The sequence below is a fragment of the Thalassophryne amazonica genome, chromosome 7, assembly GCF_902500255.1.
Source record: "Thalassophryne amazonica chromosome 7, fThaAma1.1, whole genome shotgun sequence".
Lineage (NCBI taxonomy): Eukaryota > Metazoa > Chordata > Actinopteri > Batrachoidiformes > Batrachoididae > Thalassophryne > Thalassophryne amazonica.
Window position 1 is genome coordinate 76,829,050 of NC_047109.1, and position 27,919 is coordinate 76,856,968.

At 39.1% G+C, this 27,919-nt stretch overlaps 1 protein-coding gene across 1 annotated transcript in view; it reads right to left on the reverse strand.

Annotated features, from left to right (window-relative positions):
• The window catches only part of LOC117514251 (glutamate receptor ionotropic, NMDA 2D), a 290,532-nt gene that overhangs the window by 5,551 nt on the left and 257,062 nt on the right, over window positions 1-27,919 (reverse strand). The window contains 1 exon segment of the mRNA XM_034174620.1: window positions 9,121-9,356. Within this exon segment, the coding sequence (XP_034030511.1) occupies window positions 9,121-9,356 (236 nt within the window).

Genomic DNA, 27,919 nt, shown 5'->3' on the forward strand with positions numbered 1-27,919 from the left:
CCAAACGTGCATCAACAAAGTACTGAGCAAAGGGGATGAATACTTACGTACATGTGATTTCTTAGTTTATTATTTTGAATAAATTTGAAAAAATTAAAATAAAAACCAAAACTTTTTTCCATGTTGTCATTATGGGGTGTTGCAAGTACAAGTCTGAGGGGAAAACATTTTTTTCTCCATTTTGGAATAAGGCTGTAACATAACAAAATGTGAAAAAAGTGAAGCGCTGTGAATACTTTGCAGGCACACTGTATGTGCGCTTGACAGTTTAAGAACTATGTAATGCTTTAAGAATCCAAGCTGCTCTTTTCTTTGGTCTTCATTTTGCATCTCCACTTTGAGATCATTTGCTGTTAATTCCTCCAATTCAAACTCGCCAGTGTAATAAAATTTGTTCGGAGAATGGTCCTCGTTGTCGCTCATAATTTCTTTGTTCGCTTTCTGTTTTGTTTTATTTCACACCGTGAAAATTGTAAACAACGTCGCAAATCTGATACGCGATCAGGACCGATTCTCATGGTAATGGTCTGATATGGGAAATTATCAGAGCAGAACTCAGCTAATCAGAGTGCGCATATTGTCATACCCATATAATAGTATAAATTATTTGTTTGTTGAAGTACTTTCACTTCATGTAATTTTTTAATTTATTATGGTGGTAACAGCTGAACTATCTGGCTTGCTGATAATAAAGGTACTTTTGCTGAAAAATCAAAAGAGGACAAGAAAATACAATGATTTCACACTTGTTTTCTCACCTACAAGTGCTAATTTATTTTTCAATTACTTAAATACACAAGAACCATTCCTTATGGCCCAGTCACACGGCACTTAACAAAGGGCAACAAAGCCCCAACGAAACAAGAAATCTGGACTTTCGTTGACTTTCGTTGGCATCGTTTAACTTTTGCCCAGCTTCGTTCCTGCAGCTGGCACTTCGTCAGGATTTTTAAACTGTTGAAAAATTTGAACGAAGAGCAACGAAAACCTCAATTCCTTCGTGTTTCATTTTGCTGTCGTTCTTGGCGTTTTTAATCATTTGTTTAGTTTTTGTAATATTATTGTTTAGTTGACTTTGTTTGACCAGCTGAATGTTTTCACATAGTGCAGAAGCCAGTTTGTGAGCGCTGCTGCTGCTGCTGCTGCTGCGTTCACGTACCGTCGGAAATTACGGGGCAAACTCAGCCTGTTTGCTTGGATTTTTTTTATCTGGGTGGGGGGGTTCAGCTTCAATGGGCTCAGGCACTGTATATAAGGAAGAATTAATCTTTTATGTGGATACAATTAATTATTTTGCCACAAGCAACTGCTGAAACAACAAAAACGTTGTGTAATTTCCGACGGAACTTGAATGCAGCAGCAGCGAGAGCACCAGCGAGAGCAGCAGCTCCTGTGTGGGCTGATTATTTATTATTAAATATAACAATATGAGTGTAGAAATGACAATCCAGCCCTTATGTACATGTGGCAACAGGTAGATAATTCAAATGATTATACAAAAAGCTGTTCTGGAAGGCAGAATTCACATTGTGGATCAGCTGCAGCTGAACCGCACATGGGGAGTCAATGCGCGTTCACACAGACTGATCATTTTACTGCTCTGATATATTCAATCATCTTTGAACTTATATTTATTCCCTGTTTTGACAGTTTTCTGTTATAAATCAATATATATATAGCTTAGTAATGTAATACAGTGATACAGCAGTGACCACTGCACACATTTTTTTTTTAATTGGAGCGTGCAGCGTGTTGACAGACAGTGAGGATTCTGATGACAAAGGAGATGATCCCTCTTTTTTTCTGTACGAGGAACCTAATAGGTTCTTTTATCACGGTGAGACCTCCAAAAAGAATTGGACAGGAAACGGACTTCAAGGTTTCGATGTATTGAAAAGAGTTGTGGCACCGGTACAGAGTACACTAGTACAGCATTGGGATCTTTACTGGTCGCATGCAAACACCTGGAACCAAGAACCCAGACTTTATTTGTTCTCTAACATTTATAACCAGGCTAAGCCACCCCCATATGGGCAGACCTGAACCTGGCTTGAGTCAGTGTCTATGTGAGCTGGCTACAGGGTGGTGAAAGTGGGCGGTGCCTGTTTGCGGTGTGTTCATGGTTGTTATGTAAAAATCTTCTAGTGTGTGTTATGTAGTGTAGTTTCACGCAATAAAAACAGAGTGTTCGATTATGCTGATTCTTTTCCAAATAGACATGAATACTTTGGTTTTATCAATTAAACATATATAAAATGATCATATGGTTTTATCAATTAGACAGCTGCAAAAGGATCTGATAGTTTTACCAAATACAAGGACATTTTGTGCATCAGCCATTTTGTGTTATGAATCATGGAACACTCTTACAAGCCAGAGCAGGTGGGTCCACCGACGTGCACACAGATCTCCACAGCTTCTGTTTGAAGTTTCTCCAGGACTCAGGCGCTATGAGCTCCGTCCAGTGGTGGGCACAGCTAACCAAAATGTTAGCTTCGATAACAGATAATCAGCTAACTGAAAAGTTATCTTTTATAAAGCTAAACCGATAAACCACCCAAACATTTATCAGAAGCTACAGCTAATCGATAACTTTCAGTATTGTCTCCAGTACACTTGCAGCTACTAACAAGTTGATTTTAAGTTTTAACACCACAATCGCTTTTTTTTTTAGCATCAAAGGTGACCACAAACCCAATGAGTCATCACTTCTGTCTTTGTGCACCCTGCCCACTGCTGGAAGCTCCTGTTTACTACATAGCTTCCAGCAGTGAAGCAGTTGAAGGGAGCAGCAAAGCTCAACTCTCTACTTAATAGAGGTGTCGCCGTGAGGCAGAGGTTTTGGAAAATAAAGCAGTGCTGACTTATGGTTTGATTTGAAATAAAATTAATACGGATAGAATAACTTCATTAATGTCAATTCTGTCATTTGTACAAAGTTAAAATGTAACACATATCTTGTAATTTTAAATAATGCGCTAATTCTGAAGTTTTGTAACAAACAGACAGATGCCAAAGGGATTATGGGTAAATGAGCCTCCACTAACACTGATTGGTTGACTCATTCATTCTATGTAAAAACCAACACATTAAATGTGACGTGACGTGTGTGTTGGTATTTAAATATGCTTTTGTAAAATATGCCATTTTAATTATATGTAAAAAAAAAAAAGCAATTTGTAAAAGCCATAACTAAGTCAAGTTGTGATTTGACAACCATCTGATGTAACCGAGGTCAAAATGCATAGAACACTGCCATCTACTGGCGCCCAGATGTTCAAACCCTTACCCATAATCATTTTTGTACAGTTTTTTTTTTTTTTTTAGCGCCAGAGAGTTCTGCGGTTTAAACAACAGAATCCATGGCGACAATTGTAAATCAATCAATTTTTTTATATAGCGCCAAATCACAACAAACAGTTGCCCCAAGGCGCTTTATATTGTAAGGCAAGGCCATACAATAATTATGTAAAACCCCAACGGTCAAAACGACCCCCTGTGAGCAAGCACTTGGCTACAGTGGGAAGGAAAAACTCCCTTTTAACAGGAAGAAACCTCCAGCAGAACCAGGCTCAGGGAGGGGCAGTCTTCTGCTAGGACTGGTTGGAGCTGAGGGAGAGAACCAGGAAAAAGACATGCTGTGGAGGGGAGCAGAGATCGATCACTAATGATTAAATGCAGAGTGGTGCATACAGAGCAAAAAGAGAAAGAAACAGTGCATCATGGGAACCCCCCAGCAGTCTACGTCTATAGCAGCATAACTAAGGGATGGTTCAGGGTCACCTGATCCAGCCCTAACTATAAGCTTTAGCAAAAAGGAAAGTTTTAAGCCTAATCTTAAAAGTAGAGAGGGTGTCTGTCTCCCTGATCAGAATTGGGAGCTGGTTCCACAGGAGAGGAGCCTGAAAGCTGAAGGCTCTGCCTCCCATTCTACTCTTACAAACCCTAGGAACTACAAGTAAGCCTGCAGTCTGAGAGCGAAGCGCTCTATTGGGGTGATATGGTACTACGAGGTCCCTAAGATAAGATGGGACCTGATTATTCAAAACCTTATAAGTAAGAAGAAGAATTTTAAATTCTATTCTAGAATTAACAGGAAGCCAATGAAGAGACGCCAATATGGGTGAGATATGCTCTCTCCTTCTAGTCCCCGTCAGTACTCTAGCTGCAGCATTTTGAATTAACTGAAGGCTTTTTAGGGAACTTTTAGGACAACCTGATAATAATGAATTACAATAGTCCAGCCTAGAGGAAATAAATGCATGAATTAGTTTTTCAGCATTACTCTGAGACAAGACCTTTCTGATTTTAGAGATATTGCGTAAATGCAAAAAAGCAGTCCTACATATTTGTTTAATATGCGCTTTGAATGACATATCCTGATCAAAAATGACTCCAAGATTTCTCACAGTATTACTAAAGGTCAGGGTAATGCCATCCACAGTAAGGATCTGGTTAGACACCATGTTTCTAAGATTTGTGGGGCCAAGTACAATAACTTCAGTTTTATCTGAGTTTAAAAGCAGGAAATTAGAGGTCATCCATGTCTTTATGTCTGTAAGACAATCCTGCAGTTTAGCTAATTGGTGTGTGTCCTCTGGCTTCATGGATAGATAAAGCTGGGTATCATCTGCGTAACAATGAAAATTTAAGCAATACCGTCTAATAATACTGCCTAAGGGAAGCATGTATAAAGTGAATAAAATTGGTCCTAGCACAGAACCTTGTGGAACTCCATAGGCACTCCGCAGCGCAGTGCCTTTAATACCTATGGCATGCTCTAATCTCTGTAATAAAATTTTATGGTCAACAGTATCAAAAGCAGCACTGAGGTCTAACAGAACAAGCACAGAGATGAGTCCACTGTCCGAGGCCATAAGAAGATCATCTGTAACCTTCACTAATGCTGTTTCTGTACTATGATGAATTCTAAAACCTGACTGAAACTCTTCAAATAGACCATTCCTCTGCAGATGATCAGTTAGCTGTTTTACAACTACCCTTCCAAGAATTTTTGAGAGAAAAGGAAGGTTGGAGATTGGCCTATAATTAGCTAAGATAGCTGGGTCAAGTGATGGCTTTTTAAGTAATGGTTTAATTACTGCCACCTTAAAAGCCTGTGGTACATAGCCAACTAACAAAGATAGATTGATCATATTTAAGATCGAAGCATTAAATAATGGTAGGGCTTCCTTGAGCAGCCTGGTAGGAATGGGGTCTAATAAACATGTTGATGGTTTGGATGAAGTAACTAATGAAAATAACTCAGACAGAACAATCGGAGAGAAAGAGTCTAACCAAATACCGGCATCACTGAAAGCAGCCAAAGATAACGATACGTCTTTGGGATGGTTATGAGTAATTTTTTCTCTAATAGTTAAAATTTTGTTAGCAAAGAAAGTCATGAAGTCATTACTAGTTAAAGTTAATGGAATACTCAGCTCAATAGAGCTCTGACTCTTTGTCAGCCTGGCTACAGTGCTGAAAAGAAACCTGGGGTTGTTCTTATTTTCTTCAATTAGTGATGAGTAGAAAGATGTCCTAGCTTTACGGAGGGCTTTTTTTTATAGAGCAACAGACTCTTTTTCCAGGCTAAGTGAAGATCTTCTAAATTAGTGAGACGCCATTTCCTCTCCAACTTACGGGTTATCTGCTTTAAGCTACGAGTTTGTGAGTTATACCACGGAGTCAGGCACTTCTGATTTAAAGCTCTCTTTTTTAGAGGAGCTACAGCATCCAAAGTTGTCTTCAATGAGGATGTAAAACTATTGATGAGATACTCTATCTCCCTTACAGAGTTTAGGTAGCTACTCTGCACTGTGTTGGTATATGGCATTAGAGAACATAAAGAAGGAATCATATCCTTAAACCTAGTTACAGCGCTTTCTGAAAGACTTCTAGTGTAATGAAACTTATTCCCCACTGCTGGGTAGTCCATCAGAGTAAATGTAAATGTTATTAAGAAATAACAATGAACATTATACAACCAAAATGTATATTTTTTCTTTAGCTGCAGCAAGAGGCTGCAACAACTATCAGACACACAAAGAATTATAATTTCTGGGATATCTCAATACTTAGGGTGAATACTGCCATGAACACTACTGGCCAATAGATGGCAGTAGAGACCGTAGAGCAAACAAGAAAATATTGGAGAAGCAACCTGAGCTTATTCTGACATTTAAAACAAACGCAACAAGTAACAACGTCTATAAACCCATAGGATATATTCATGAGAGTTTTAGGCACAATATACAAAGAGTTTAATGCCGCTGTCCATGTGGAGCCTGATCAGAGAGCCTCAAATGCATTTCTCCTGTCGTGACTGTACCAGGATTACCCATAATGCACAGGGCACAGCATGTCCACACTAAAACCTTCACAATTAGTGCAGTATTTTTTAAAATAAACATATAGTTGATATTTTTGCTTTATAAAACTTCAGAAGTGACATTAATTTAAATAACATGTCCAAAATTAGTTTTGTTAAAATTTTAACCATAGGTCAAAACTGTATGCCTCTGGATGACTTTGGTGATATTGCATGTGAGTTGGTATGGTGTCAACAGGAATTATCTTGTGACCAGTTCTTCTCTGGCTGCAGAAGATAGAGCAGTTTCTCCTGAAACCAGCTCTCTTCTGTTTACAGACAACAGAGCAGTTTTTCTGCTACAAACCTTTAACAGATAACCCCTACAATCTTTGATAGTAAACTTAAAGGCTTTTAACTGTTAATACTTTATTCCCTTTACTTGCAAAAACATATTAGCAATCTAAAAATTATCAGACCAAAATTTATCGGACAATAATTGGTCCAATGATGCTTTTCAAAGTTATCTGAAAAGCTAATCCGATAAAAGGGTGGAGATGTGCAGACCATCAATAATAAACTGACCACTTTTTTTGCACTAGCGTCACTATTTCTTAACGGATAATAATAAATGGTAACAAATAATAAATTAATAATAATTGATAAGAAATTAATAAATGTAGGCTTGTTTTAAAACCCTTTGAAAGCTCTTTCCAATGAACCTATGCATGTGTGGGTATGTAAAATGCAGAAATTTGGGGAAATTATGACAAACTGTGCTGCCTTTCTCTCTATTGTCACTATTTGTTAACAGATTTTAATAAAAGTAGACTTGTTTTAAAGTCCTTTAATTGCTCTTTCTAATGAACCCATACATGTCTGAGTAGAAAAAAAAATGTTTTATGTAAAGTGTAGAAATTTGGGGAAAATATGCCATTCTGTTCATTTACTGTGATGTTTTTTTTTTCCTGTCATCATAATTCTCGATAGATTTTTATAAATGAAGCCTTGTAAGTTGTATTCAAGCTGATTAAAAGCTCTAACGAACCCATACATGCCTGGATAAAAAATCCTTATGTATTAAAATATAAATCTGAAGTATGCCTTGCCATTGTGGTCATTTACTTTGCTGCTTTTTCCACTGTAATATTATTGCTAGTCTTTTAATGACAACATATATATCATTTTTATATGATTTTTTTACTAACATTTTATTACAAGTTGATATAAAGCCATTCAGAATTTATGACTTTTGACCATCACTCAGGGTAAAAAGTACCTCCTCCATCCCCTCCAACCACTCTGTTAAAATTTAAATGCCGCATGTGACCACCATGTACATATCATATTAAACAACAATTGCAAGTATATATATATATATATATATATATATATATATATATATATAAACATTTTTGTTTCCATATCTGTGAACGCAGCTTAATGAAAAGAACTTATGGCGTTGAGTTATAGTCTCAGTATATCGATATTAAATTGCGACATAATGACTTTAAAATAGACATTTGTTTTATATAATTACAGTGTACAGTTCATTTTAGTATTCTGGAATTTGTTTTTGTAGTTGGTGCAGTTGATGGTGAAGCACTGGCTGCCATTTTCCCCCTCATTTCGCTTCTGTTGAACTGGCTCAAGGCGCTCTCTCCCCCCTTAGTAATGGCCGCCGTGCGGCACGCCGCTAGTCACGTGACGTCCATTCCAGTCTCTATATCCATGATGAAAACATTAGCTTCGATAATTAGTGGTTAGCGGAACTGTGCCCACCACTGGCTCCGTCCCAGAGTCGAGTCCTGGAACTCAGAGATGCAGATACACACTGCTCCAGCTGTGGCTCCGGGCACATTCCTTTTAAACCGTCAGGATCGTTAGCTTCAGTTTTGCTTAGTTCCTTTTTTGTCCCTTTTGCGCTCTTGCTTCGTAGGCTATTTGGTGATAAAGCTCTTTTGTCCACCTTTTCTTAAAGAATTGTGACTTTTTTGCCGGGTGTGCGGGGTGACTGGGCCATTAGATGTCTTTATGCCACTCTTTCCTATCCAAATATAAGCCAGCACTTAAGAAAATTTCCATTAGTAAAAAACCCAAAACAAAACAAAACAAAAAACAAGTGAGTTTATGGTTTTTCTCCATCACTGTGAAGTGTTTCTAATGATACACAATTTATAATATATAATGATGCAGACACATACAGTACCAATAACATAAGTATAGATGCAAAAGACTTCAAACATTATTGAGTTATGTTTAAAGTTTAAACTCAAAATACCTTTGTAGCTGGTTGTTTTAAATGTGTATTTTTTTTGTTGTTTTGTTTTTATAATAGTATAATGTAGACTTTCTGTCAAGGTCACTGTCTGAGGAACAGGGTTTCCAGTCTGAGGACAAAACTTAATCTGAATTAATCTACTGAATTAACCAAGCGGAATGGAATTGACCTCAGACATTACACTTTCTCTTACTTTAACAGTTAAGGAGAAGCACAGGCCAAAACATGCTTGCTGCATATGTACATTTCTACAAATTCTACAAACACCTGCAAAGTGAGACCCAAAGCCGCCAACAGCAGGTTTGCTTCATGATTGTGTTACCATGCTTTAATTTAATGTATTTTTAGTCATGTGACACCAGTAAAAATACTTTAATTTTCCTCAAGAATCAAGGCATATTTGTGTAAAAGTTCAAACAGAAGCAGTGAAAATGCGGGTTTAAAATTTTGCTGAATTCTATTATTGAGACATGTACACTGGTTTGCTGCAGAAAAGAATACATCCACAAACATAACTAAAAACACTTACCCTGCTGATTGCCAAGAGGAAGTCCAATTTGCCTGAGCTGGTGGCCATGCAGTGACGCAGCTTCCAGTATACCAAGTGTTCCCATGCAAATACCAGCAGACTGAGACCCATAGCCACCAGCAGCATGTAGAAGACCCCAGCCATGTTGTCAATATCCAGTTTACTGCTCATCACCTCAATTTTGTCATTATGGCAGATACCTGACAGCCAGAGGCGCTCCAGCATCTCAATCTCATCTGGAAAGGTGGACAGTTGTGGGAGACAAAGGAAGGTGCAGATGGATAACAATAAGGAAGAGAAGCAGGAGAGGAGAAATAGAAGAACTTAAAAAGGTATGTGTAACAAAACAAGCAATAAGACTGGAGCCCCATCTAGTCTATGGTCTATTTGGAGTGTGCCCTTTCACACAATACTATTTATGCAGGGAAAAATGTAATTGCAAACCAGGATGTTGGGCACTAAAGGGTTGGTGATATTCACCTCATTAGTTATAGAGTTGTTGTGGATATACCATAAAATCAACATAAGACAGTGGCATCTGCGAGTACTTAATGTGTGTCATGTAATAGCATGTTGTTACTGAGAAAGTGACTCAGTTCAGTTTAATTTATTTATATAATGCCAAATCACAACATAATTTGCATCAAGGTGCTTCACAAGAGTAAGGTGTGACCGTACCTCACTCACAACTTATGAAGAATAGATTTTTAATTTTTTTTTTTGCACAAAGCAGGCAAATGATCAGAAAATGCTGGACGTGCATATTGACTTCTACAGTATAACAACTGGATTAACACTGCTAAGTGTGAAAATTGTTTACTGATCACAGTACATTAATTAAATAATGGAAGGATTAGAAGGAACAGCCCACATCAAGAAACACTGCTTGCAGTGCCATTAATAGTAAGGTAAAAACTGTTAATTTTTTTAAGTTTGGTGCATCATTAAGCTATGACTGGTTAATGATGTATCGTCAGCAGTCTGTTTTTGTTGCAAACCATGTTTAAAAACTACAACCACTGTGAAAACTGAATTTGAACCGAAGCTATGTACTTTTCCATTCATGTTTCCATTCTTTCATTTAAAGGTTATTTTTCATTCAGTTTCATTGTGGGTATGTGCATTGTGAACCTGCCTATGATCTGAGTTTTGCACCAGAGTTTAGACCAGGGGCAACATTTTTCAACTGTTTGTACACATGGTTTAAGCACATATCTGTGCATAACATTTCTACACGAAGTATGATATCAATCAACTTGTACTTAGGAATGTATGTAAATACATCCAAAATTCTGAATTTTGGTACACACAGCAACTACAAATTAGAAAGCATTGCAGCATGCTATTTTATTCACATAATGTAAATACTTGAATTAATAAGTATACAATTAATAATTATGGGCAGTTAGAAACAGCCTCATTGATGTCAAAACCTACAAATGACACTAGTAGTACAGGGCATAAAGAGAATAGTGTCCCTCTTGTAAGTTTTTATTGAAATGCATCGATATTTTATAGACATTATTTTTGTCTTCTCAAATGTCATAAGGAGAGATTTTATCTTAATAAAGACAGGGGTGTAGTGACTTCACAGGAGCACAAAAGAATCTGGGGTAACTGTCATTAAATAATTGCCTATTTATTTTGTTAAATGCAACATTTTATGCTGGTTTTTGACATGAAGTTCCCAAACTTCTTAAAGCATGCTAAATGGCTGGGTTCAAAACAACTGGTGGACAGGTTATCACCACCTAGTGCTGCATATACGAGGTCTATTAGAAAAGTATCCAACCTTATTTTTTTCAAAAACCATATGGATTTGAATCACGTGTGATTGCGTCAGACAAGCTTGAACCCTCGTGCGTACCAGGAAATGGTGGAATGATTTGGGCTTTTTTTCCATCAGAATTTTTTCAGAAACTGTTAGAGATTGGCAGCTGGAAACCATTAGAAAAATTTATCTGGCTTTCGGTGAAAATGTTACGGGCTTGGTAGAGAATAAGGAGTGTTACTGTCGCTTTAAGGAAGGCCCCCAGCGGCTGTGGGGCACGCCGTGCTCCGAAGCAGCCATCGACAGGCTGAACGACCATTCATTTCTAAACGGATGGCTGTCTGGATCCGTGACCATCGTGTGCCATTTCTCTGGTTATCACAAGAGCTGCACATCAACGATTTTCTTGCAGATTTCACTTTTAACAAGAGATTTTGTCACGGCGTTGCTTTGCGCCATGCGGTACCGCCGCGACGCGTGGAATTCCTCCGCACGTCTGTCTCAATGTGCCTAAAAAGTGCTGATGTCCACGTCTTTTCACAATTCCTGTGCTAGTCAGTTACAGGAGTTTTTGTCATGGAAAGAGGAGCGGAGGCTTCGCGCGTCGCGGTCGGTGCCGCATGGCGCAAAGCAACGCCGTGATGAAGCCTCACAGGACATGTTCTGGCATGTCCAGGCACATCCACAATTTCTCGGATAATCACTCGATGGAAAAATCACCGACAGCTGTCTGAACGCCTTCTCAAAGCCGTCCTGTGAGACCAAAACGGAGGTGGTTTTGTCTCGCTCCAGTAGCGAATCCATCGTGACGCGCGAAGCCTCCGCTCAGCTTTCCATGACAAAATCTCTTGTTAAAAGTGAAATCTGCCGGAAAATGGTTGATGTCCAGCTCTTGTGATAGATAACCAGAGAAATGGCACACGATGGTCACAGATCCTGGCAATGAAACAACGACGAGGGGGCTGGACCACTCCTCACTCAAAGCCTGTTCACAGGCGAATGACGCAACCGACAGGCGTGGAAAAACTCACGCATGCGCACGAGGGTTCAAGCTTGTCTGACGCAATCACACGTGATTCAAATCCATATGGTTTTTGAAAAAAATAATAAGGTCGGATACTTTTCTAATAGAGCTCGTATTTTATTTTTCCAACTTTTTTGTCTCACTTCTGTGCTCAAATACAAACATTTCAATCTCCATTTCACAAACGTTAACTTTCTATGCTGTTGCTTGTGTTCCTCATCAGAACAGCGGTCAACTTGACCGCTGTTCTGATTGAGGGAGTTTCTGAATGCATGACTATGAACATGCATGAGCATGTAAATGGACTGCATATAGTGTTTTCCCACCTAAAACAAAAGCACAAAACACTTTACAATGATGACTCACATTCACCAATTCTCTCTCTCTCACACACACACACACACACACACACACACACACACACACACACACACACCAATGTCAGGGTGCTGTCACACAAGGTGCTCACTATGCACTGGGAGCAACTTGGGGATTGGTGATTTTCCAGCTTGACAGGGGTTTGAAACAAGTTTCCTGTTGTGAAAGTGGCGTGACACGGACCCACAACAGGGGGCGTTAATGAACGGACAATGGATAAGCCAAAAAGTAACAATTTAATGTTGTGAATCGCACAACAACGTACAGACAATAACAATATGGTGGACTGTCAATCATACACCAGGTGACGTGTGGGCAGGCTCGACGATAGAAGACGCCTGGAGAGAGAAGAGCCGGATTCCCACACAGCTTCCAACACCAACGGAGCTGAAGAACACCGGAGCCGCCAAGCCCTGCGCCCCAGGTGGCCGCTGTCTTCAGCAGTCAGACCCGGTACTGCTGGCAGAAAACAGAGACAGTCCAGATGAGTGTGAGTTCACACACTCAGTGGTCCACGATCTGTACACAGTTAGGAGGGAGAACCTCCACCTCCAAATTACACACTCGTGCAGCTCCCGATTAACCACTTATCTGTTTGGAGTGTGAGGCGCAGTCGTCGCAGTCACACCAAACGCCAAAATCCCAGATAAGGGAACAACCACAGGACAACGGCTGCAAATGAGATTAGATTGTTACACAACGTGTCAGTCAGCAGAGAAATTACCTGAATGGTAGTTGATTTCTCGGCAAGGAGGTGGAGTTGCAGTCCGGTCTTTGTAGTGGTGGTGATGGGTGACAGCTTGTGTTGATTGATGACAGCTGTCACCTCCAGCAAAGCCGATGCCCTCTCGTGCTTGAAGCCCGCACTTCAAGCAGGGCGCCATCTTGTGGTGGTGGGCCAGCAGTACCTCCTCTTCAGCGGCCCACACAACATTTCCTCTGATCTCAAGCTCACCGTTTAACCACTACACCATCGCTTCCCTTTAGAACATGTCGGAATTAACAGCTGATACTTCTTGATGCATGTATGAACGGTGTGCGCCTGTTTGTTAAATACACAGTTTTGTATTTGCACACATACTAAATTCTGGTGGCCTAACAGCATTTAAAACCTTTTCTACTGTTTGATAAATGAGGGACCAGGTTTTTGTTTGTCTATGGGCCAAACATTTTCTCCTGACAGAAGATACCAACAGCACTATGCCTGATCACAACTCAGTTTAAGACCAACACACATAAATAACCGTAATGTAGCTTATTCTTCGCATGACGTGGGTGCAGGGCAGGAAAACCATAACTGTGTTGTATGGAAACAATGAATGACACTTGTGTTGCCCACCATAGACCTCAGAAAGTTCTTCAAGGAAGAGAGAAGGAAACTTGTAGGACAAGACTGGCTGTAATTTCAAGCTTGTGCAGACAGACTGACGGACAGAACAAAATCATATTAACCTCTGTGAACATCTAAGGCATCTTCTTACTATTTACGCATTACCCAAGTTGACTCCTCAAGGTCAAAGGTCAGTAATACAAAAAACAATCCAGTGTCCTCAAAAACAATAAAGAATGAGACTGAGGGGAAAAAAGTCCAATGGAATGAAGTAGAGTTGAGAAGTAAAATGGCACTGACAGCCTAATCTCAACATTGTAACCTAGAGTAAATGAGGAGAAGAGAAGGAAGGGAGACCAGGAGACACAGTGAGATGGTTTGATAGGTTGAACAAACATGGAAGAGAGGGAGAGAGGTAATGAGAGAGATGGATGTGTTATAAAGACACAGAGAGAGAAGGAGAGCGAGAGAGAGAGAGATGGAGAAGGAAAGCAACTTTCTTTGTCCCCAAATGTGTCAAGGGAAATGAGACAAACAGAGAGGGTTAGAGAGAAGGAAGAATGGAAGCAGAGACGGAGGACGAGAGGCTGAGATTACGTCATTATGACGAGCAGCACGAACACTCTTCAGCTTGAAGAGGATGAGAAGACAGAAAAAAAGGGGAAAATGTGAAAAGAGAGAGAAAGGGGTGAGCCAATAGGGAGCAACAGAATCAGAGACGATGGGAGAAGATCATAATCATTTAATTGTGCTGGAGGGTTGGCCAAAATCTCCATCAAGGTGATAATCGCTGGAGGATTCAGGACACTTACTCACCTGGTAAGAACTGCATCAGCCATAACAGGCCGAGCCATGTGATCTACTTCATGGGCTTGTGTTGTGACCATGGTGATGGATGGCAAGAAGATGGAGCATATGATTCACAGTGGAATTATAAAGATGTATTCTCCATCAGAACCCTTAATGAAAGCTTTCTGTTCCAGTAATAGCAATGGCTGGATAAAAAACAAACTAAAGGCTGCCTTTTTGTGGTTATTATACAACCTGAATAATGTCAATAGAAATGTACAGGGCGAAGTTTAAAAGCTGATGAGTCACATCCACTTGTAATACCATACTGCCCTGCAAAAACCCAAGGTCCGGACTTTCATCTGTGTCATCATTAGCACCACTTGCCTGGCTTAGATTAAGTCTGTTCAGTCATCTGTGTAATCTTGCTAATGTGCCTCCTGTAGAACATCATTAGTCAATCAAGTGTGACTTCCATTTACAGCGACAGATGGACGCAGCGCCAGTCCAGACCACTGGCAGGGTCAAGAAACAAGTGTCTGTCTCAGATTAAAGAAAGCACAGAGACAAACAGCACCATCACTCCACTGGAGTGGATTTATCAGTATCACTAGTCTTCGGTACGGCTGTGTATCTAAACTGGACCCTAATGTGAAAACAGTGTCGCAGCAAATACAGCAGAAAACAGGTAACTAACTGTACTGTATGTCTGTCCCGGATGAATCTGTTCTGTAAATGCTAAGGCACGTGGCATTCCTGTCATTTGACTTCCAGTGATTCATCTTCCTCTTCTACAGTCTGACTCTACTCTCTGTCCGTCTGTCTCTATCCTCCTTTAGACCGTTGCAATGGCAGATGTCTCTGCCTCTCAGTAGCAGCCAGCTGAGGCTTGCCAAATCTGACAGGTGTGTCAAATCCACACTCCACCTCCATTGCTGCTGGCAGGTTAGGTCAGGTAAAGCCGGCATGTCGCAAACACACAACTGGCATGCAGCGAATAGACATTATTCAATAGAGAAAACTGTATTTGCCCGCCTTTGTTTATGTGTGTCCACATGCCTGTGTGCATGTTTGCACTTTGCAATGTGCCAGATGCGGCACGTTGCCAGATGTGTCCTGCGATGCTGAGCTGCACAGTTGCTGAGCGGTAAACCATGACCTGCACAGTCCTTTTATCACATCATGACAAACCTTTTGGCATGCAATGGCACTTGCAAGATTTCTGAAAACACACAACCAGCCAAGAAAACCCAGCTTCTCACATTTTTATCATATATGTTCTCTGAATAATAGATTCATAGATTGATTATGTCATGCAAAATAAATAAATAAATGAATAAAATAGTAATAATAATAATAAATAAAGGATGTGATAAAAAAGGGGAAAAGAAAATCTTGATTCATACTTATAGTCTGATCAATGCAGCATCTCTTAAAGTTGTGTTACGTGTCACTGGAGGCAGCATCAAGAATAACAATGTGTTCTCGGGGTTTGACAAAGTAGCGGAGGCCTTCTCTTGTGATTCTCTCGCCCCTAATGCAGTTGTAAAATGACTCAACATGGCATGGCACAATGATGATGTAACATTGTGACATGATTTTTTTTTTTTTTTTTTTTTTTGCAGCTGAAGGTGTGTGCCACAGGGCCATTGTTAAGCTGTGACCTTTGAGGATGCCCTCCATGCAAGGCGTCTCCTCCCTGCACATCCACACAAAGTAATCCTCTTTCTTAGTAATCCGCTCCAATAATGCCTTCCTACAACTACAACCCTCAGAATTCAACACCACCCATAACTAGATTCAACACCCAAGCATACACAACTGACGCTTGGGGCTTTTGCTTTGCAGAGACGAGGACAAGGGCATGCATAAATAAAGAATTAATGATGCAAAGCCACACTGTAGCTGCGTTTGCCTTGAAGTTTCAGGTCGCGATGCAGACACTGGTCTTATTTAATAGATCTTGGCACCAAATTGGCATTATCAGTGCGTAAGCAGCTAAAGCACTGGCGTGCCAGAAACAGCTAAAGGGCTTTGTCCAATACACACCACAAGCAAAGCTGATTTAAAACACAGGGAAAAGCCAAACATCTGAGCGAGACAATAAATGAGTATGGCAGTCTGTGTGCAATAACAATGAAGCATTTGTGTACTGACAAGTGTAGAAGTAGCTTCATCACACACAAGGAAACTTCTTCCTAAATATAATCCTAACTACAAGAACCATTGATATTGTTTATGTTCCCATAGCTATTAGCATTTTTTTTTTTTATCAAACGTAATTCCCTGTATTTGAGCTGTAAAACTGCTTGCTGACCTCACCTCAGGAACAGCTGATTGTATATTCTTAAAGGTGTACATCCTTTGGGTTTTTTAATATTTAAGTCATAAAAAAGATTTTTTTGGCACCACTATAACTTTATTCCTTAGCATTTAAATGAGGAATTCAGAATATGATATTGCCAATATGATCAAAATTTGAGATGTAGAATGTGCGCAAGGATGCTGGGAAGCACACAGCAACTACCAATCAGACTAAAGAAAGGCAGCATGATATCAGCTGGCTGCTCACTCGAACAAAGTAAACGGAGATGGAGGAAAACACTCCAAATCAGCTTATTTCTGTATAAATGCAGTGCGTTTCTCATATATGTTGTAAAAGTTAGCGAGAAATGGATACTTCTAAATCTAACAACTTTGGTTTTGAAACTCGATAACACCGCTGAAGTGATTCACAAGACAGTGGAATTCCCCCCAGATAAATATGTTTTCTTCATTAACATGAGCTGTAATTCTGCAACATGTTATCAAAATAAACCTAGATCATAATTCTTGGATTTTGGTAGAAACTAAATTTTGTCAGTTTGTGAAATTTGAAAGGCCGTACAGCTTTAAATCTTATATTACAAGACACAAGTTTCAATCCGCTCCACTGACACAGTTTGTCAGAAATTGTAGGGTGTAAGGTTACCACGGCAATAATCAAAAATGAAACAATTCACTTTCGACTCAGATCTACACAACTGAGACTAGAAAATAGATTCTGGTTTTAAATTACTCAAGAGATCCAGCATTTTTGTGTGATTCTATGTGAACATGGTTCCTGAGGCATGAAAAAAAATTTTTTAAATCTTGTTATAACTTTTCACTTCCAAAGAAATTGCCTTTTGATGTATTTCAGTAACAAGTCAGCACTTAAATGTTATAATATAATATAATATAATATAATATAATATAATATAATATAATATAATATAATGTGCTAGTGTGTAATCAGTTAGTAGAGTCATTACAACCAATCAATGGAAAATAGATTGCAATATTCTTTGATTCTTCTTTCTTTGATTTTCTTCTCTGTTTCCACATATTTGAAAGGAAGTATATCTTACAAATTAGTGGACCCAATTAAAATATTTTCCTGAAATTTATATTCACATTTGTGCCCTTAGGCCAGATGAAATGACCCCTCTGTGCATTTCATTGCTGTGTTTTAAATATACAGCAATCATTCATAGCATTGCTAAGGGGGTGGTGGTGAAGTGGTTAGTCCACTTGGTTTTGGTGCAGAAGGTTCCTGGTTCAAATCCCACCCCTGTCACATTTCTCCACGTAATGTGGAGCTGCGTCAGGAAGGGCATCCATCTGTGCCAATTCAACATGCAGTTTGAATTTGCTGAGTGAAAACAAGGCAGTAGCTGAAGGGTTTTTCTCTCTCTCATTCATAGCCTTCCTGCAACTTAATTGAAATATTTAATGCAATCAAAACAATAATAGAAAACAAACGGTGCTTCTTCACAGTCATATTTATTTATTTATTTATTTTTGTTATACTAATTTTATCCAGTTTTTGTGATTCATTTTTTCTGAGGGACACTGACCTGTGGACATAGCCACGAATCAATCCACTGATCTCTGCACCAACCTTCTCTTCCACCTGAGACACGGCCTTTGAACAGAATGAGGTGATTGCTAAAATAGCTGAATGCCAGAATATATTTTATGATTCTGCCTCAGTAAACAAAAACAAAACAACCAAAAGAAAAATAACTAAATTACTTTTCAGAACTCCAAAATAAGCAAAGAGTTCTAAAGAGAAAAACAGCTGATACTGAACAAAAAAAACGTTAATGTAATTCATACAGCAAATAAATCAGAGTTAACCAGGGTTGGGAGGGTTACTTTAAAAATGTATTCCGATACAGTTACTAGTTACCTGTTGAAAAATGTAGTCAGTAACGTAATCCAAGTACTATAATATTAATAATAATAATATAACATTAATTAACATTAATTACATTAATAATAATTAATGTAATTTGATTACTTTCAATTACTTCTGGATTACTCCAATATCAAATATGCTAATACAGACAAAAGAAACTAAATAGAAATAGTCTTGACCACATAGTACAGTTTATTAAGCAAAAATAAAACTGTTTATTTTACATGGCATGCTCTGTTTTACTTCACATTATGAATTAAGAGCACCACAATATTGTTTTAAACACACCCAGTGTTCACTTGCTAAATTTTCAACAAAAAATGCCAAACAAATGAAGGATAATGAAAACTCAGGCGGTGTGCAGTTGAATTTGTAATTAAAAGTGGCTTGCAGAACAATATACAAAACAAACAACAAAAAAAAAATTCTGCTACTTGTTCAGTAAACATAAAATTATGTAACTTTAGTCTTTCACATGGCATTTGCACCATGTTTAACATATCAGTCCACTTACAGAACTTTCAAAATAAGAACAACAGCATAATGAAAACCATTAAGTAAATCCTGTCAGTAAGGAGGCGTGGTCGCCATTTTCATTCCGGGCAAGTTAGTGATTTGCATGCACAGAAGTTCAAGAAACAGGTGGAATATGCCGGAAAGCTGCGCATGTTGGCAAAGCCACAAACGGAGGAACAAGGGAGACAATATTTCCTTCCGTAAGTAAGTGGTTTTGGTTCTTCTTGTCACTTTGTCCGTGATATTTGGATGATAAACAGCTGTATGTTTCCTGCCGTACCTGTGTCGCCCAATGACACGGACCATTAACTCTTCATTTATGTCTAGTTGATATTTTCCACTGCTAGACCAATGTCTAGTTAAAATACTTGTCGTTAGTGATTAAAATTGTTTGACAAGACGGGATTTTTTTTTAATTTGCACCTTAAAATAATGAGATTATAATGACCCATGCTGTGCCGCTCAGTCACACCCACACAGAGATGTGTACCCACACCACTGACTTCATGAATGAAACTCGGTCAATAAAGGATAATTGTGTAAAAATATAATATGTATATAAATGTATTGTAATGGATTTAGGAGCTGCGCTGCGTTGAACAGCAGCTGCTGCAGGTTTTCTTTGCAGCCACTGACTCCACCAGGTCATTTTAATGATTAACTAATTCCATCTGCTCAAAGTGATGCTAATTAGTGAAATCACCTGGTGGAGTCAGTGACTGCAAAAAAAAAAAAAAAAAAAAAAAAAAAACCTGCACCCTCTTGGCCCTTTCTGGAACAAGTTGCCCACCCCTGATTTAGACGATAAAACCCTTACAGAAGTGAGAAGAAGCAATATGTAATTTATTGTAACTTAATTCAGATACATTTAACATTAACAGTTTCACCTTAATTCAGTACTTTGAATAAATGCAAAATACTTCTAATTATTGCATAATTAGAGCATATGTGTTTATATAAAACAAATATATTGAGTTGATTTTAATGCTTGAATTACTGACATGAACTGAACTGATTTAAGGCCATCACTTTCCTCAGATCACTTAAACTGAACACACTTGCTCTGGTTTTACAGTGAAACATGTCAGCAAAATTGTTCCACTGAAGAGAAAGTTAAGAGAATGAAAAGAAAAAAAAAAAATCACAGTTAAATATATCATAGAAGTAGAAAGATAGAATGCCAACTCCTGATCTTGGGGGCTGAGGTTGTGCCATTCATGTGCGAGAGGAGTTTGGGTTCTTCATTTCCTGTCTTTTGCTCTGCAGCCAGCACTTCGTTCAACTCCAATATTCTGCTTGGAATCGATAATATCAAACATCACAAAATAAGGTTAAAGGTTTTGATCAAGAGGGAGTAAGTAAGAGGGAGTGCCAAGATGGCACCATTGTGGCTGCTCGTCTGCTGCTCTCCAGTTTGTTTGTTATTTTATTGTTTTTAACTTATGCTGTTTTTGAATCAGAGGCACTGCGGGTGTATGATCGGCAAACGCTGCTGGATCTCCAGACCCCCAGTTCGGGGTGCGGAGTGGTTATCGGCGGGTGGACAGAACTTTCCGCCCCCATTTGTATCGGAGGTGCCGGCTTTTCTGTGCCGTGCTCCTGCAATGCCTTTCAGCCGAAAGCGCAGTCGTCACCGCAGGAGACGAAGTGGCCGACTGGTGAAGCTGAAGCATTGTTTGGCGTCTGGACGAGCTGTGCACAGAATTCTGGCAGATTTGTCCTGCCCTGGCACCTTGTGGATCCGGTTAAAGCCTGCGTGGTGCAGCTGGTCGGCTCTGAGGACTGTCGGCCCGGCCATCCACATCTTCACCGGATTGATGTGTGCCAGTGGCGCTCTCGGAACCTGGGCTTGCTTCGCCGGGTTCCAAACAGTCAGACTGTCATCCCCACTGAGGTCCTTACCCAGGGTCTCCTGAACATCAAATCACTGTCCTCGAAATCTTTGTTGATTAATGATCTAATCATGGATCATCGTTTAGATATGATTGGCTTATGTGAAACCTGGCTCAAAGCCACAACTCTCCTTCCTCTGAATGAGGCCTGTCCACCAGCGTACACATTTAGTCACATGTTTCGTGGTTTGAAGCAAGGCGGGGAAGTTGCTTTTCTTTATAACTCTAGGTTTTCTTTATTAGCTGTTGGGGGTCACAAATATAATTCCTTTGAGCATCTGACTCTCCGTTATGCCCATGATGCTAAGTACTGTCAGGGTCATAAAACTGGAGCTCAGCTATGTTATTTTGTCACTGTTTATAGGCCCCCTGGCCCATATTCTGATTTCTTAGATGAATTTGGTGCGTTCATCTCTAGTTTGTCAACTAGGGGCAACTGTTTGTTGTGATTTGGCGCTATATAAAAAAAAATTGATTGATTGATTGAAAATTTGGATTATTGGTTACTTTAACATTCATATAAATAAGCCCTCTGATCCCCTTAGCAAATCATTTAAGCAAATTGTGGATGCATTAGCATTCCAGCAATGCATTCAAGACCTGACACATATTAGTGGAAATACCCTGGATCTGGTTCTTACACGTGGGTTTGCTGTCATGAAAATCGACATCTTGCCTCTCGCATCTATAGTCTCAGACCATTCACTTATCAGGTATACTTTTATGCTGCCACGTTTAGTGGAACAACAACCTTGTCTACTACTGCAGCGTCATATTAAACCCTCAACTATGGCTGAACCTGAGGCTAGACTACCTGATATTTTAGCTTTGAGTCTGGAGAATGCTAAATCAGTAGACAGCCTTGCGGATAGTCTAAATTTAGCTCTTAAAATTCCACTTGATAAGATTGCACATCCTCTTTTGGGGCCATGCCCTCCCAAGGCACAGTCACCTTGGTTCAATGGTTACTTGCGTGACCTCAGGCAGAAGACTAGAGGTTTGGAGGGAAATGGCGTTGTTCCAAATTAGAGGTGTTCCGCCTTGTGTGGTGGGGTGCTATTTTAGATTATAGGCATGCACTACTGGCCACAAAGCAGGCCTATTACTCTGATTTGATCAGTAAAAACAAACATAACTCAAAGTTTTTGTTTGACACAGTCGTATTTCTTATTCACGGGCAGCCACCTGTTAGTCATTCTCCCTTTTCAGAGCAGGATTTCTTGGACTATTTCAAGAAGAAAATAGAAGATATTAGGCTGAGCATATCTTAGCACGCCTCGGCCTAGCCATTAAAACCTGCTATGGAGGTGGGTGCTACCACTGAGGTATTACCAAGATTTACAGAATTTAATAGTATTTCATTAGGCGTGCTGACGAAACTCGTGGCATCTACAAAAAGCACTACCTGTTTATTTGGTCCCATACCAACAAAACTGTTTAAGGACCTGTGGTCCACTCTTGGGCCGACTGTGCTGGAAATTATCAATCTGTCATTAACCTCTGGATCTGTTCCGAAATGTTTTAAATCTGCAGTGATTAAACCATTACTTAAGAAATCTAATCTTGACCCTAGTGTATTGAAAAATTACAGGCCGATATCAAATCTATCATTTTGTTGCAAAATTTTAGAAAAGGTGGTTTGATGGCAGCTCACAGACCACCTCACTGAGAATAATCTTTTTGAGCCGCTGCAGTCTGCTTTTAGGAAATATCACTCCACAGAGACAGCGCTCACTAAAGTTGTGAATGATCTTCTGCGAGCAATGGAGTCAGACACCACTACAGTTTTGGTGTTGTTAGTGGTGCCTGGAGGACTGTCTTCTATCAGTGAGAAGTTGGATGTCTAGTAACTTCCTACTTTTAAACTCTGATAAGATTGAAATGATGGTTCCTGGTCCAGCGAGACATTGGCATCAGTTTGACCAGCTGGCACTCAGCCTGGGTTCGTGTGTCATACATCATACGGACAAAATGAGGAACCTTGGGGTAATTTTTGATCCCACATTGTCTTTTGACCTCCACATCAGGGATGTTACTAAGACTGCTTTTTTCCCATCTGCGAAATATAGCGAGGATCCGCCCCATCCTGTCTATGGCTGATGCTGAGACCCTGATTCATGCTTTTGTTTCTTCTAGACTAGATTACTGTAATGTTCTATTTTCAGGGTTACCGCAGTCCAGCATCAGAGGTCTTCAGCTGGGTCAGAACGCTGCCGCCAGACTTCTGACACGTAGAAGAAGGTCTGAACATATCACACCCATTTTGGCATCTTTGCACTGGCTCCCTGTCTCTGTGAGAGCAGATTTTAAGGTTTTGTTATTGACGTAGCCGGTTGTTCATGGACTGGTGCCATCTTATCTGGCTGATCTGGTGGAACTTTACGTGCCGGCACGGACTTTGCGGTCACAGGATGCGGGACTTCTCTGTGTTCCCAGGGTGAAGAAGAAGTCAGCAGGTCAAAGAGCCTTTTCATATCATGCACCAACCCTGTGGAATAGTCTTCCTGTGACCGTGAGACAGTCGGAGTCCGTGGACATTTTTAAGTCAAGACTGAAAACCTATTTTTATTCTTTTTCTTATGAATAGTTTTAATTTTTTACAATCTGTTTTATTCTTTTACTTCTGTTTTTAATCATGTATTTGATTTTTTAAATTCATTTTTAATTATTTATTTAAATTTTATGTTGAATTATTTTATGTGAGGGGCCTTGAGACAGCTTTGCTGTGATTGGCGCATTATAAGCTAATTAAATTGAATTGAAATTAATCAGTTATTCTGAATAATTTACCGAGCCTTACATTTTGTAGCTGCCCGATTATTGCTCACAAAGTCACGCTGCTCTCAAAATGAAAATCTGTCATCGCTGTCACACTTATTGCTGCGAAGGTTTGCAAAGAACCAGTTAGGTTATATATAACCCACGTATCCCAAACGTCGGGAATTATTCAGCTAACAGCAACAGTCAATTCAGCAGTCAACGATTTGTTAATGTGATTTCTGGACCAAAAGACTAGCTTATCTTCGAGTCCATTATTTTCTTGTCCAAAACGTGGTGCTAAATATATTGTCTACACTTCTACAGGGATACAGTTGCTATTTATTTTAATTTATTGAGATCTTATTGTTCTCTGTTTAATTTGTACTTATTTTATTGATATCCCAGTGTAAATTGTATATATATATATATATATATATATATATATATATATAGATATATATAGATATATATATAATATATATATATCTCTCTCTATATATATATCTATATATATATATAATATATATATATATCTATATATATATATATATATATATATATAGATATATATATAATATATAAACTACACACTTATTGCTACTTACATTAATTGATGAGATTATATCTTTGCAAGCTTTACTTGTTTAATCAAGCTCCTCAGTGTTGTCAAGTTTTAGCCTCACATGGACCACAGTGGAAATATGAGTTTGTTTTATTCTGTCATCGGTGTATCATTGAACCTTTCTGTGTTTATATTGATTTTACAAAATTAACTCAATCAATTCTGTAAATACTGATGATTTTTGTTTTACTCAATACTACTTTATCTGAAGGAACAAGGCTGTCCACATTGCCAGACTGAGAACTGCTCGACTCAGCATCCAAGAGTCAGCTGGTCTCCTGTCACCTGTGTCATTCTGTCAGCCGCCGTCTGGTGGAATGCCACATGTGAGGCCTCTCGGTTGATCCCAGATATGCTGGACGTCTTCATGATGCAAGAACTAGCAATGTGCACAGTTCCGAAACTACAAAACTTTCATGTAGTTTTGTAATATCATACAAACCCACTGGGCTTGCTGGTGATTTTTCCACAGTTTTGGCAGCTTGATAGAAACTGAAGACAGGTGTCAGGTCCTTCATGATGCCTCTCATATTTTCTTTTATTTGTGTGGACTGAAATAAATGATGCATACTTGAATTTCATCATGTTAACTGTGTGATACCTCAGTGATATCAAAATAATTTATGACTGAAAATAAAATGTGAATTGTTCTTAATGAGTTTTGTTGTTCAGCAAAAGAACGTGGTTCTTCCGGAACCAAGATCTTCAAGTCTGATGCCAGCCAGTATTTCTTTGTAATCCTGGGAAAAAAGATGAACTCAAAGATCTAAAACTTTTTCCACATACACAATATCACCATTTCCCTCAAATATTGTTCACAAACCAGTCTAAATCTGTGATAGTGAGCACTTCTCCTTTGCTGAGATAATCCATCCCACCTCACAGGTGTGCCATACCAAGATGCTGATTAGACACCATGATTAGTGCACAGGTGTGCCTTAGACTGTCCACAATAAAAGGCCACTCTGAAAGGTGCAGTTTTATCACATAGCACAATGCCACAGATGTCGCAAGATTTGAGGGAGCGTGCAATTGGCATGCTGACAGCAGGAATGTCAACCAGAGCTGTTGCTCATGTATTGAATGTTCATTTCTCTACCATAAGCCGTCTCCAAAGGCGTTTCAGAGAATTTGGCAGTACATCCAACCAGCCTCACAACCGCAGACCACGTGTAACCACACCAGCCCAGGACCTCCACATCCAGCATGTTCACCTCCAAGATCGTCTGAGACCAGCTACTCGGACAGCTGCTGAAACAATCGGTTTGCATAACCAAAGAATTTCTGCACAAACTGTCAGAAACCGTCTCAGGGAAGCTCATCTGCATGCTCGTCGTCCTCATCGGGGTCTCGACCTGACTCCAGTTCGTCGTCGTAACCGACTTGAGTGGGCAAATGCTCACATTCGCTGGCGTTTGGCACGTTGGAGAGGTGTTCTCTTCACGGATGATGCGAAGGAGATGTGTTGCACTGCATGAGGCAAATGGTGGTCCCACCAGATACTGACTGGTATCCCCCCCAATAAAACAAAACTGCACCTTTCAGAGTGGCCTTTTATTGTGGACAGTCTAAGGCACACCTGTGCACTAATCATGGTGTCTAATCAGCATCTTGATATGGCACACCTGTGAGGTGGGATGGATTATCTCAGCAAAGGAGAAGTGCTCACTATCACACATTTCGACTGGTTTGTGAACAATATTTGAGGGAAATGGTGATATTGTGTATGTGGAAAAAGTTTTAGATCTTTGAGTTCATCTCATACAAAATGGGAGCAAAACCAAAAGTGTTGCGTTTATATTTTTGTTGAGTATATATATATATATATATATATATATATATATATATATATATATATATATATATATATATATATATATATATATACTATAATATATATATATATATATATATATATAGTAGTGTTCAGAATAATAGTAGTGCTATGTGACTAAAAAGATTAATCCAGGTTTTGAGTATATTTCTTATTGTTACATGGGAAACAAGGTACCAGTAGATTCAGTAGATTCTCACAAATGCAACAAGACCAAGCATTCATGATATGCACACTCTTAAGGCTATGAAATTGGGCTATTAGTAAAAAAAAAAAGTAGAAAAGGGGGTGTTCACAATAATAGTAGCATCTGCTGATATATATATATATATATATATATATATATATATATATATATATATATATATATATATATATATATGTGTGTGTGTGTGTGTGTGTGTGTGTGTGTGTGTGTGTGTGAAATGTGAAATATTTCTCAGGCCGTAATTTTTTTTTACCCCAAAATAGAGTTTATTTATGTTTTATTTATGTTTTAGAGGTCACTGTCACATTTTTGAGGTGCAAATATGCAGATATGGTGAGGATCACCACTGTGTGAACAAATGCATGAAAAATAGTCCAACAGATTAAGAACAATGTTTCTCAATGTTCAATTGCAAGGAATTTAGGGATTCCATCATCTACAGTCATTAATATAATCATAATATCGCTACATCTACAAGTGCAAGTTAAAATTCCACCATGCAAAGCAAAAGCCATACATCAACAACATCCAGAAGTGCCGCTGCCTTCTGTGGGCTGGAGCTCATTTGAAATGGGCAGACACAAAGTGGAAAAGTGTGCTGTGGTCTAATGAGTCCACATTTCAAACGTTTTTGGAAATCATGGATGTCGTGTCCTCTGGACAAAAGAGGAAAAAGACCATCCAGATTGTTACCAGCGCAAAGTTCAAAAGCCAGCATCTGTGATGGTATGGGGATGTGCCCATGGCATGGGCAACTTAAACATCTGTGATGGCACCATTAATGCTGAAAGGTACATCCAGGTTTTTGAGAAACACATGCTGCGATCCAAGCAATGTCTTTTTCAGGGATGTCCCTGCTTATTTCAGCAAGACAATGCCAAGCCACATTCTGCACGTTACAACAGCGTGGCTTCGTAGTAAAAGAGTGCAGGTACTAGACTGGCCTGCCTGCAGCCCAGACCTGTTGGCCATTGAAAATGTGTGGCACATTATGAAGCGCAAAATACAACAACGGAGACCCCAGACTGTTGAACAACTGAAGTCGACATCAAGCAAGTATGAGAAAGAATTCCACCTACAAAGCTTCAACAATTAGTGTCCTCAGTTCCCAAACGCTTATTGAGTGTTGTTAGAACGAAAGGTGATGTAACACAGTGGTAAACATACCACTGTCCCAGCTTTTTTGAAATGTGTTGCAGGCATCCATCTCAAAATGAGCAAATATTTGCACAAAAACAATAAATCTTATCAGTTTGAACATTAAATATCTTGTTTTTGTGGTGTATTCAATTGGATATAGGTTGAAGAGGATTTGCAAATCATTGTATTCTCTTTGTATTTACATTTTTCACAACGTCCCAACTTCATTGGAATTGGGGTTGTAATATTAGCATGTTTTGTCTTGAATACGATTTAAAATCAACAAGAACTTCATTCAAGCTACACTTTGAAC